The 12,455-nt window shown below is 47.5% G+C and overlaps 1 protein-coding gene across 1 annotated transcript; it reads right to left on the reverse strand.

The window, feature by feature from the left end:
* Positions 1–808: 808 nt before the first annotated feature.
* LOC122624140 lies at positions 809–7,506 on the reverse strand. Its single transcript, XM_043803583.1, has 4 exons — positions 7,426–7,506; positions 5,041–5,499; positions 4,770–4,967; positions 809–1,381 (listed from the first exon to the last, which is right to left on the reverse strand). The coding sequence occupies exons 1-4, from the start codon at positions 7,426–7,428 to the stop codon at positions 809–811; spliced, it is 1,233 nt and encodes a 410-aa protein (XP_043659518.1). The 5' UTR covers positions 7,429–7,506.
* Positions 7,507–12,455: the final 4,949 nt, after the last annotated feature.

Here is a 12,455-nt window from a genome sequence, read left to right on the forward strand (position 1 = left end):
GCGTATGCGCAATTTCGGTGGGAATCCATCTCGTATCCCTCAACCCAACTGCATAGTGTAATTGATATGGCGCCAGCTGAAGACCACCCAATCCGCAGATAAACTCCCGAGGCATTTGTACTTTCAGTGGTTTGTATTCGTATTCGTTTTTTTTGTTTGTATTTCCATTTGTATTTGAATTTGTATTTGTATTTGTATTTCCATTTGTATTTGAATTTGATGTCTAAAGTGTTAATACCTAATCAAAGCTAAGTTACATAGAGGTGTAGATCGTACATACAAGTACATATATCAGTGTGTGTAAATATAGTCATGGGGAGATATATAGTTGGTGGCCGTTCTTACTTTAATCATCTACTATCACAGCATCGTAATACAAGGCAAAGCATATCTGGTATACTTAGTATCTAGCGGAATGTGCGGCAGATTGTCGGCGATAATGTGTTGCAATAATAAATAATACAATGCGACTTAAAGTTATCAAAAAAAAAAAAGGGGGAAAAAAACACTACATTCGTCCTAAGATATCGAGAAAACTGGATAACTTAAATTCACTTCCATGGTGGATTGTTCACGTTACATATTCGGTTTTTCATAGCCTTGCGATTGTCGGGGATTCCTCGCGATTCGTGACTGTTGTGTGGTGTGTTGGGGTGTGTTGGGGTGTGTTGTGGTGTGTTGTGGTGTGAGTAATAAATAGAGGATGTTTAATAAATTAAGGATGTCTTCATGGAATGAGCCTCGTTGTGTGGAATGGAGGTTTCGCTTGGCTATAGCTTTCTACTTGCTACTTGCTACTTGCTACTGTCTACTTTCTGCTCTCCTCCTTCATCGGGATCGCTTTCGAAGCTCCCTTGGCGGTGGCCTTGCACAGACTCCTGCGCTGACGCGCGAGTATCTTGCGGATGCCCTTCAGAAACTGCACGAACTTCAGTTTGGTGAAGAGGGCGTGCTGCTCCAGGCCCATCAGGTTGTCGGGCGGCAGAGCAACATGCACCCCGCGGGCGGCCAAGGTCGCATTGTGGTGCAGCTCCACGAGGGGCGCCTCCGTGGAGTTGAACTGCAGCAGTCGCTTCTCCATCAGCTTGCGCGGCAGGATCTTGTAGGTGACCACCGGTTGGACCTGGCGCCGCTTTTTCTGGCCCCTCGGCTGCTGCTGTGCCCGCGTCCGCCTGGGCGTGTACAGCAGGTTGGTCACATTGATGGCCTCCTCCACGCTGCAGAGCACCGCCTGGGCGGACTTCCGCAGCCGGCCCAGCTCGTCGGTGAGCACGGTCCTCGCCTGCCGAATGGTCACGTCCCAGTACCACTGGATGTTGCGCATGTAGGAGAAGGCGCCCACGTAGAACTGCAGGTCGCGGTGGGCGTGGCGAAGGTTCAACTGCAATGGGTAAGCAAAAGATGCGAAGCGGGTTAGTTGAATATCTGTGTGGCAGGGAATGTGAATACTCTGAATATGAACATTGATAAGGCTCTGAATTGGTGGATTCCTAATTTTACACCCATTTCAATACTTATACTATTTATATAAGTCCAAACCTAGTATATATTCCCAGTTTAATCATCATAGAGACCTACTGTTTGTTTTAAATCCAGGGGAATATAATAATTATAGTGCACCGTAAATTCTTGTTAAGTACTTAACGCCCTTATTACTTATATTTATGGAATAAACCTTTTTATGATTATAATACTCTCGCTGCAATGGGAATTGCACAATTAAAGTATTAGAGAGTATTATTATTGGAACCTTGAAACTGCGAGCATGCTGTTTCGATATCTACGTCGCATGTGAGTATATGGTGTGAATATGCCATATAGTTCGAATGCTATAGTTTGAATGCTTTGGGTTGAGTGAACCCGCTCTGGTTGCGCTCCCGCCCCTCCGCCTCCGCCCCCGCCACGCCCTTAACTTATCTGTCCGGCGGCTGAAAGTGAAAATCGAGCCGAGCGCTCGCCGCTGTCTCGTAACTGTATTTGTTATTGTTTTTGTTTTTATTTTTTTTAGTTGAGTTCTCGGCTGCGCTTCGGCTGGCCGCTCGTGACGTCGTCGTTGGCTCTTCGTTTCATTCATGCCGCTCGCCGCTTGCGCTCTCTCGCTCGCTCTCGCTGGAGTTTCGGGGGAATCCACGGCGCTGCTTCATATGAATCACATATCGCGTATACGACCCGCGTGCAGCGCCCCGCTCCCCCCCGCCCCCCAACCAACGAACATCACATGGCAAGGCAAACGGCATACATACATACATACATATGTGTGTTATTCACAATAAACGCGCGCTGAGTGTTGAGTGTTGTGAACTACTCAAACAAATTATCGTTAAACTCATTGCTTCTTGCGATCCGATCCCCAGCGGTATCAGCGCATTTCTTGTTTACTTATTGTTATTTATTTTATTTTATTTATTTTTTTGTTTTTTTCTTTTTTTTCGTGTTTTTGGTGAATTTATGCGACTGCATGCGCTGTGACGTCAGAAGGCCGTCGTTGCTCGGTATCGAGGCGATCCATCTAAATATAGAGTTCCTCTATCAGTCCCGCTTGGCACCTCCTCGTCGCCGTTGAGGGGAGGGGAGAGGGGGGGTTCCGAATGGGGTTCCGCTTCGCTCCGTTCCGGGGATGTCAACAATTAGTTGGCACAATTGGCATTGACGTAGCCGATATTGGCCAAATATTGACACACATCCCGTCGAGCGGCAAGTTCCGAGCTGGGTACACAGCGAGAAAAGGTGGCTCGATACGAGGATGTGGGATTTTAAAACTATCTATTGGGAATGTCATCCCGAAGGAGAGTTTTTAAGCAACTTCAAAGTGGTTCCAGCCAAAGCAATCAATGTTAGAGGGGCTTAAACTCTGCAGTTCCCCTTGGTTTTCTCGCAGTGTAGCCTGGGGCTCAGGTACTTTTCCCCAACTATGACGACAATTGAGAAATTTCAGCGAAAGCCAAACTTTGCTCATCGCCCTGAATAGACGGCTGAGTGAGTCGCCCAACTGAGTGAATGAATGAATGGAGTGGTGACTACGATGACTACGATGACTATGATGGGATTGGCTAAGTTTAGCAGAATGGGTAATTAAAAAAAAACAAAAACCAAAATTCCCAGAGGGTGGCGACCTTTGAGTTACACCTCATGCACTCTGATCGCGACTTTTGGTTGACTGTTGGTGATGCGGCAGTTTTGCGCGGATCTTGACCACGCCAGAGATCTCATAAAAATATCTGTTTATGGCCATGTCAAGTGAACTACACGCATCTGGTTATCTGCAGATATTACTGTCCTATACGAAACTTTCCCGGACACCTAGGAATTAGCACGTTGGGGCAACCACACCGAACTCGCTCTTATTCATGGAGCGATCGACCTCCACCTCCAACTTCACCTTCACCTCCACTCAAATGTGAGCCAGACCCTTTCGGTGGGTCACGCGTTTGTCATGTGGTCATGTGGTGGCGTATCGACACGTACCCTTGGTCAATGATTCCGGGAATATCGACGCCAACATTCCGGAGCCCACATTCTACTCCCCCAATCATTATCCCCACCTAACTTCACATCCACTATTGACTGGCTGGCTGGCTTATCGGTCAAGCCGGGTTTTTCCTCCACTGTGCTGGCTGGCTCATGTCCACGTGTCAGGGCGAAAATATAATATTTCGGAATTCCCAGTCGCCAAACGCCAAACGCCAGAAGCCAGACGCAATTTGGCATTACTAAACGGTTGTTCCACTCTATTTCAATCAAACTGGCCGCAACGCGAGGCGAGGGGTCTTGGAATTGAAAATCTCCATAATTTTCCTATCGCCATAATTCAGATGTCCGTGGCGAATCCAATTCGAAATTTGATTAGCTTCTGTTTGTTGTTGTTTACTTGTCAAAAGTGTAAATAAAATGTGCCGCTTGATTTTATTTTGTTTATCCAACGAATTATCCACTTCAACTCGGCTGCGGATTAAACTTCGTTTTCAGTTTCAGATACAGATACAGATACAGCTACTGCTTCAGCTTTAGCTTCAGCATCGATTCGGATCGATCCAATCTACGGATGGGCCATAAAACGTGATCGCTGGATCAAGGCCGGTTTGGGGGGGATTGCGATGGATGGATCTATATAAACAATAATCGGGAAAAAAAAGCGCGCGCGCCGTCAATTTGCTCTTAATCTTAATGTGGTTATGGCATCGATAGCCAATGTTTTCCCTCGTGCTGTTGTTGTTTGCTGCCAAATGCAAATCGACGGCTAATTGGGCGTCCCGAAACGCCGGCTAATGCTGACGAATCGAACGAGGTGCGATTGACAAGTTGTGTGCTCAAGAGCACTCAGTCCTCAGGCTGATTGAAGTGTTTCCAACACAACTCCATCAACAAGCTGAACTTCTTTAGCTAGCACATATGAACTATATATATTAAGCTATTTTTAACTAGTTTCCTGCCATTTTTTATAGACACTCTTAATCAGGTAGGCAAACTATGGCGACCACTCTCGCGGCTGCCGGCACGATTTCCCGGACTTGGAATCGGAGGCGGATTCGGATTCGGACTCATATGACCGCTCCACTCGCCATTAGCTTGTGACGGCCGGTTTGCACCTACGCAGGTGAACGGGGCGGACGCCTCACGTGACCCTCTATTTTTTCTTTTTTTTATCACCTTTATCTTCAAGCTCCCTGGCAACAGAAGAACGCACACCCCCGGCGCTTGATGTGTGTTTGATGTTTGTAAATGATCCAGTAGTTCTTCACATGACATGATCTACATACATATAAACTCACCTGCTTGCTAGTGACATTCAGACGGGGCAGGAAACTGTAGTTTTCCGTGTGCAATCGCCACTTGTTCTTATCGACGATATCGAGCGTCTTGGTATTGTTCGTGAATGGATGATCCGCATTGATGGTGCTCCTGGCCCGGTCCTCGTCCTGGATGGCCTTCAACTCGCGGCCAGTTTGGTTCTGCAGCTTCTGCAGGATCTGCAAGTGATAGATATACATATATATATATATAGATTATTAATTAGTTGTGCTAACTCCAAAGTGAACCTACCTTTTGGCGCTTCTTGCAGCGCTTCGCCTTGCTGTGTGCCTCGTTCAGACCCGTGGGCTTCATGTGGCAGGTGTTCTCCCAGTCCAGCTGCGTGCTGCTGGCATTCAGCGTCTGCCGGAAGCTCAGCGGCAAAGTGACCGCCTGCGAACGCTTCTGTAGATGCTTGCTGGGATTAAGGAGATGGCTGGCACTGGGAGCAGCAGTTGGAGCAGTTGGTGAGTGATGAGCGGGTGCCGCTGAGACGCCACAACCGCCGCCGCCGGAGTGGGCAAACAGCTGCAACTGGGCCATGACCAAGGCGAGTGTGATCAGCGACCAGATCCCGTTCGGACGACGTCGATCCACGAACGGCGGCTGCGGCTGCGGTTCCTCTGGTCTCCCGATCCTGGCCGTCTTGTTGCCGCTTCCGCTGCCGCTTCCGCTGCTCCTGCTGACGTCCAGCCGGCGGTCAGCTGTCGTCTGTCGGAATTGCGAAAGTTGCAAAATATATAATAAAAATCATAGAATCATGCATGGTTTTTTTCCCACCCATAATGGCCAGTGAAACTACCAAGTTCTTGACGTCACACCTGCGTCTGAATGTCGCTGTTTAGCATGAGAAAAGTTCAGCAACAGGTTATATACTATTATTAGTTGAAATATCAAATGCGTATGGCCGATTTTCAGTTATTTACATACAAAGATACAAAAAAAGGGGTTCGCAGCAATTACCATAAGTCAAGACTAACGGACAACTGAACTGAACTGAACTGAACTGAACCGACTGGTTATATATTATCTTGGCCAACTTTTGCCAAATATAAACCAAAATCCGCACACGTGACGGCATGATTGTGTGATTGTGTGACTGTGTGACTCTGTGACTGAGTGACTTTGTGATTGTGCGCTTATGCGATTGTGTGTGTGAGTGGGCGAATTATGATGATTGTTGGCTGCTTGGGGATTCCCGCTGGACACACTTATGCACACACACACGGACACGCGCACACACACACACACGCACACGCACACACGCGCGCAAGTATAAATATAATCGCAATTGTTTGGGGGCCCGAAGCGTGCGTGATTTGTTATTGTTATTTGCTATTGCTATTGCTGTCCTTATCTGGCTGACATAATTATTTAAAATTAAAAATACATTTCTTTATTTGGCCACATTTTCTGGCTGAATCATCGTGTGTGTGTCGCCTGGAGGTCGACCGGCAAAGGTGGTGGTGATAGTGGTGGTGCTGGTGGTGGTGCTGGTGGTGGTGCTGGTGGTGGTAGTGGTGGTGGTGCTACCGGACTGGTGGTGCTGGTGGGGTAGGCTCCACGCACCTCAACACCGCGAGCGGCATGGTCAACGAACTTGGCTTCTTGCAAACTTTTGTGAAATTCACCGTTTGCTCTCGCCGTGCTTGCTCGCTCTCCGGCTCCTTATCGCCGTCCCTTGGCCCGGACCTTGTCCACTTGTCCATGCCGACAACCGCTGACGCATCCAATCCCCACCAGCCACCAGCAACTAGCCAGCTAGCCACCAGCCCCACTGGCACCACCACCCCCGCCGCACGGAACGTGTAAATTAATTTCACATGTCTCGCTCTCTTGAGTGGCCTCTATTTTCTTTTTGATTTTCGGCTGTATGAAAAGGTAGTAGCCACAATGCCCTAAAGGGCTTTTTATTGTTGCAATAACTACTGAGTATGTGCATATAAGCAAAACCATAACTTAGTTACATAAGCTAGCAACAATAGTTCCAAATAAGTTAATAAGTTTTTCTTTAGCAGAGTAATGGGAAATAAACGCAAGTCAGCCTTGTATTATTAGTCATCAGCAGCCGAAAAAAAATAAAAGCATCCATAGGTTTTACAAATAACGAAGGGTTTTTCAAAATTGTAATAACTTTAAAATGCTATGATTCACATGTGGACAAGATGAACTTTACATTCCGTGCATCATGAATTTGTAACTTGTTTTCAGTGCCTATCACCTAGTGATTCACGAATGAGTTTCCCCATGAGAAGCTGCAGATGGAACCCTATCTCCATTCCTATCTTAATTCCTATCCTTATCCATACCCATATCCCTACCCATATCCCTACCCATATTCCTGTTCCTAACCCTACCCATATCCCTATTCCTATCCTTACCCATAACCCTTTCCCTAACGCCATCCCACTTCCCTGGGCTAATTTCATCATCTGGGGGCTACGTGACACCTCAGTCATTGCTGACCACTGCTGACCACTGCAGCCCTTGGCGAGAACTCTTGTCTTCAGAAGTGTGGAGCGCCAGACACCTGTGTACTTATCAACAGGTGAGCTCCGCTCTCCTCGGCGGTAAAAAGCCAACAGAAATCAACGAAAATCCCCCAAGGAATCAGCTAAAGTATTAAGTTGTACTTACCATTTACATAAAAATCGTTGGCTGGGAATTCCGCACAAATTTTCGTTTTCGTACTTGATTGACACGCACTTTGCTTTTGTAACGCTGATAGTCTGTTGCTTTATGTGTGTGTGTGTTTTTTGGCGGAAGGAAACTTCCAGAATGCAACGAAAAAAAAAAGTAAAGCGAGCGCGATTTGGCGAATTTGGCTATGTATCTTTGTATCTTAGTAACTTAGTATCTTAGTAACTTTGTATCTTAGTATCTTTGTATCTTTGTATCGCGGCTGGAGGAACTATCGCGTTAAGTGTCGACGCGCTGCCTTCGACTGTCTGCTATGATTTGATTCCGATCCGATCGAAGTCGAAGTCAACGGCGCTGTCGATTTCTCGCCACTGGAGAGCGATGGCGATGGCGATGGCGATGGCGAGTGTGGAGTGTGGAGTGGAGTGTAGTGGAGTGAAGTGGTGTGGAGTGCTGTGGAGTGGATTGGAGTGGCTTTCTCGCCGTCTTTGCCTTATTTTTTGTATAATTTTTGCAGCGGCGTTTCTTCACTTTTTCTCGCCTTTTCGCGTGCAGTATTTTGTGTTTTGTGTTTGGTGTTTTTTGTTTCTTTTCGGGGCCGGCGGCGGGAACTGACTGAACTCCTCAGTTCAGTTACTATGAGCATACTAATGAGGAGGCGGACGCCCAGTCCAGTCCGCCGACAGTAAGGTCCGCTCCGCTCCGCTTGATTCGGCAAAGAAGCGGAAGAGAGACAGCGAGAGGCTCTCTCGGCTGTCATGAGTGTGCAGTCGCAAGAAAAGCGCTCAAAACATTCGCCGAGTGCCAAAAACAAAGCGAGAAAGCCATAAAACAGCACAGCTGAGCGATACAAAACAAAAAACGGCTCAGAACGGCCTGGGTGTCGACATGGGGTTACCCTGTAAGCCCAGGGTAGCAACTGGGATTGGGAAGAAGAAAGCTGTAAATGAAGGGTATAGTTATAACAAAGGTAACTATTATTATATGTATGATATAATATCTAGAAAAGGCAACAACTATGCCAAATGAATAATTCTAGTTACTATACTATTAAACTCAATATTCGGTTAGTGGGCCAGCAATAAATGCCATAAATGTGCGAACCTAATAGATTTATGGCCAATATTACCCAAAAATCCGTTTAGTTAGTGATTAGGCCAGCCAGATTTCAACACGATGAGAAATTTGAGCATGAGAAATCGCGGCTCTCTAGCGCTCCCCACACCGATGACACATAATCGGCGCAGTGGAGTGGCACTCCAGGGGAGGGGAGGGGAGTGGAGGGGAGTGGAGGGGAGTGGGGTGGAGTGATTGATCGATCCGACGGGTGGGCCGATCTCCTCCAGATAAGGTAGCTGGGAGAGCTATGGGAGCAGTGTCTATCTGCATGTCTGGCCGACTCTCCCGCTCGCAGATAAACAAAACAAGTGTGATTTGCCGGTCTCTTGGGGCGAACAAATTGTGAGCGGCTACTTGGCGGCTCTTATCGGATGACTTTCACTCGGCGTCACTTCCGAATCTCCGGTTCTCCGAATCTCCGATTCTCCGCTGCTCCGATACGCCGCTTCTCCGCTTCTCTTCCGACTTCGATTCCGAGCCGATCGCTTCCGATCCAAAACGATCCAAAGCGAAACGAAATGAAACGAAATGAAACGAATGTAACCCCCGCAAATAGTCGGCAATTGATGGGGGTTGGCATGAATTTCAGTTATTTCCGTTCAATTTCGCAAGAATATTACTCATACGCTCCGTCGGCCCCCAACGGCCGCCAATGACGACACGACGATTTTTTCAGCCGCAAGTCGGACTCTCACGCTCGCAAACACGGCGATTCATTCATGAATGCCGACGCTCCATCGGCCGCCAGAATGCGGATGCCCCTGCTCCAAGAGTGAAGGGGGGTGGGGTAGGTTGGGGAAGGGGGTCTGAAAAGCGGTCTAAATTTCACCGCGCGCCAAAACCATGATCAATCGAAAAGTAATTGAGCACTCATCGTTACTCATGGGACAAAGTGGCGACGTCGCCGTTTGCCGCTTGCCGTTTGCCGCTTGTCGTTTACCGTTTACGGTTTACCGCTCAGTGCCACACCCACTCGCCGCCCACCGCAGGCGGTCAAACACACAGACCAATGCCAGTCGGTGTCATGATTGGGCCGAGCTATTTTTAAACCATTGTGCGAAGCGCGGCTATCTGCGCCGTCTAATTTCGGCTTATCGTGTTGATCTGTCCAATTGGCGGATATTTCGATTCAATTTCATTCGCTTCGATTCGATTCGATTCGATTCGACTCGCTGCGAATTGACCAAAATTAGCCGTGTCTGTACGTATATTATATATTATCGCAATCTTACGATTGTCTGTGGCTGTGCCTGTGCCATTCGGTGGCGTTAGTGTAAGACCCTAATAGCTAATGCATGACAGTCGATGGCGATGACTGTCGTCGGGGTGCCGGCGACGGTGGCGTATGAGTAATATTTTCATTTGACGTCTTTCGGCGCAATCATGTGTGGGGGAAAAACGAGACACGCGTGCGGCACATGGGAAACTCTCGCGACTGAATGAATGTATGCAAGTGGAAAAATGATTGGGAAGTGGGAAGTGGGAATTGGGATGCGGTGGAAACAATTTGCGGTTGCAGGTTGCAGGTTTTTTCCTCTCCCCATTTCGCAAGGGGAAAAACTTGAATGAACTTTGAATGAACGTGAATGGCATAGTACATAGTACATGGTGCATAGTACATAGACACGTAAGCCAACATGCAACTTTCGTGGGGGAAGAACTTTCGCGTTTCCCATCTGAAACTAATTAGCTAATTACGCTGGAAAGTGATCGAAATGTCACAATTTAAGTGGCTCATTAAGTGTATTTCGCGATTGATCGCAATGGCTATGGTATGCTAATATGCTTCGAGAACGATTTAATTTGGTGGAAAAGTAATCGTGAAGTGTTCAGCATACAAAAATGTGTAGCAAAACGCACAGATTTTCTTAGAATAATATTTAAACTCAGTTAAGTTAACGAATTTCAAAGATATTTGTGTACATTCATTGAAATTTGTTGATTCTGCTGAGATACTCATGTAATAAATTACCCAGATTTTTCAATAGTCATAGAAAAACCACCGGAAAAGTGGTTCTGATAAGATCAGCTAAAATTTGCGTCAAGTGTTAGCAATTTTATCACATCGTACCTAAAATGAGTGTGCATAAAAATCATTCAGTTTCGGGCCAAGTGCGAATTCCCCAATAATGATAGCGATTTTAAGTTTGGAAATTTCTTGACTACGCGATGATAAGACAGCCGAGTGCCAAGTGCTGAGTATTGAGTGCCAAGTATCGCCCCCGCAGAGAACTTTGAACCCGCGGCCGGCGACGAGATGCTGCCAGCTCATCTCGAGGTATTTGAGTTGGCTGTAACCGCATCATAATGCTAATTTATTGGCCAATCGATTTGAAACAGCAACTAAAGGCTGCAAAGTCAGCAGGAGAACGAAGCAGCGGTGAAAGTGAGTCATAAACACAGCGAAATCGCGGGGCCAGAAAACAATGCCAAATATTTTACGGCTAATGAAATTGGCTGCAGTGTCAGGGGCGATGCCTCTTGCCTCCTGCCTCCTGCCTCTTGCCTCTTGGCTTTTCTGCTTTTTATTTACCTCGTGTTTTACTCATCGTTCTACAGTCATTCACTCAGCTGGTTCATTCATAGACGCTCCACGCTCCATAGAGCACCACGTGGCGTATGAGCAATTTGCAATTGCAGATTAATAGCTGGCCGTATTGATACTTCCTGCGCAGAGAATTGGATGTGGATGTGGATGGAGAGATGAGGGGAATTAAGGGGAACGGCGGGGTCTTTAATGCCCGCCAATTTGGGGGATACCACACGGCGGTTTTCATCTTTGCCGACCCAACGAAATTTAAAAGTTTCACACATAACAAAGTGCGAAGGATGCAGTCAAAAGAGCCCAAAAAGAGCCAAACTTAATTAGCGCCCATTGCAAAAATATTTACGGCAAAACAAAATAACACCCATTAAGGCAGCCCCGGCGGGGGCAGCGGTTTTCGCGGGGGGGGCCAAAGTGGGCAAAGGGGGCGTGGTGGCGGCGAAGGGGGGGGGGGGGCGCAAATGCGTGATGATCACCGGGTAACGCCCCTCGACAAAGCCCCAAAAACGGAGCCACAGCAGCAGCAGCAGCCGCGCCACTACCAGCAGCGTCGGTCGAGGGGGCGGGTGGGGCGAGGAAGATGGATGCATATGGAGCGACCATCAAAGGCGGAGTGCACTGCGAGAAAAGGCGCCATACTAGGTGGCAAACCACTTGCGTGCTGTTATAAATTGAGCGCAGACATCGGGTATTTAATAATGCAACTTTAATTTAGAGTTCATCAAATAAACTAGCTATTCACTTATATCTAAACTATAGATGCATATATTTTAAAGTTTTACTATATATTATAAGTGTGTATTATATCTGTAATATAAATCAGCCCCACCTTTTCAAACTTCATCAGCTATGCAATGCATATAAGACTTGATTTACCAACGATTTGATTCAATATGTATGTATATATGAATGCATAACTTGTATTAACCCCCCTTTTTTTTCGCCGTGCAGCGAGCAAGGAAGCGGGAACCGGGAACTGGGCACCGGCGACTCATACTCATCCATGGGAGGTGCAAACGCCTCAACGCAGCGCGATTTGATCCCAGCCGATCCATGGCAGCCCGGCCCATCCGTGCTCACGTTCTTGGCCATGGCCCGTCATTATGAGCCGTCACCTTGTTGTGTAGACATTGGCCATGGCCACCGCACAGACGCAGACGCAGACAAAGATGGAGCCGCTTGCTGGATGGTGGATACTGCATACTGGATACTGGATACTGGATACTGGGTGCTGGATACTGGATGGCGGATGGTGGATGGTGGTCGATGATCGGCGGTCAGAGGGGATGCAACTGCTAATCCGGTTCGACGGCGGCGGCGGCGGCAATCGCTGGAGTGAAATCAACTCGTTAACTCGTTACCA

Source organism: Drosophila teissieri, chromosome X (assembly GCF_016746235.2).
Source record: "Drosophila teissieri strain GT53w chromosome X, Prin_Dtei_1.1, whole genome shotgun sequence".
Classification (NCBI taxonomy): Eukaryota; Metazoa; Arthropoda; class Insecta; order Diptera; family Drosophilidae; genus Drosophila; species Drosophila teissieri.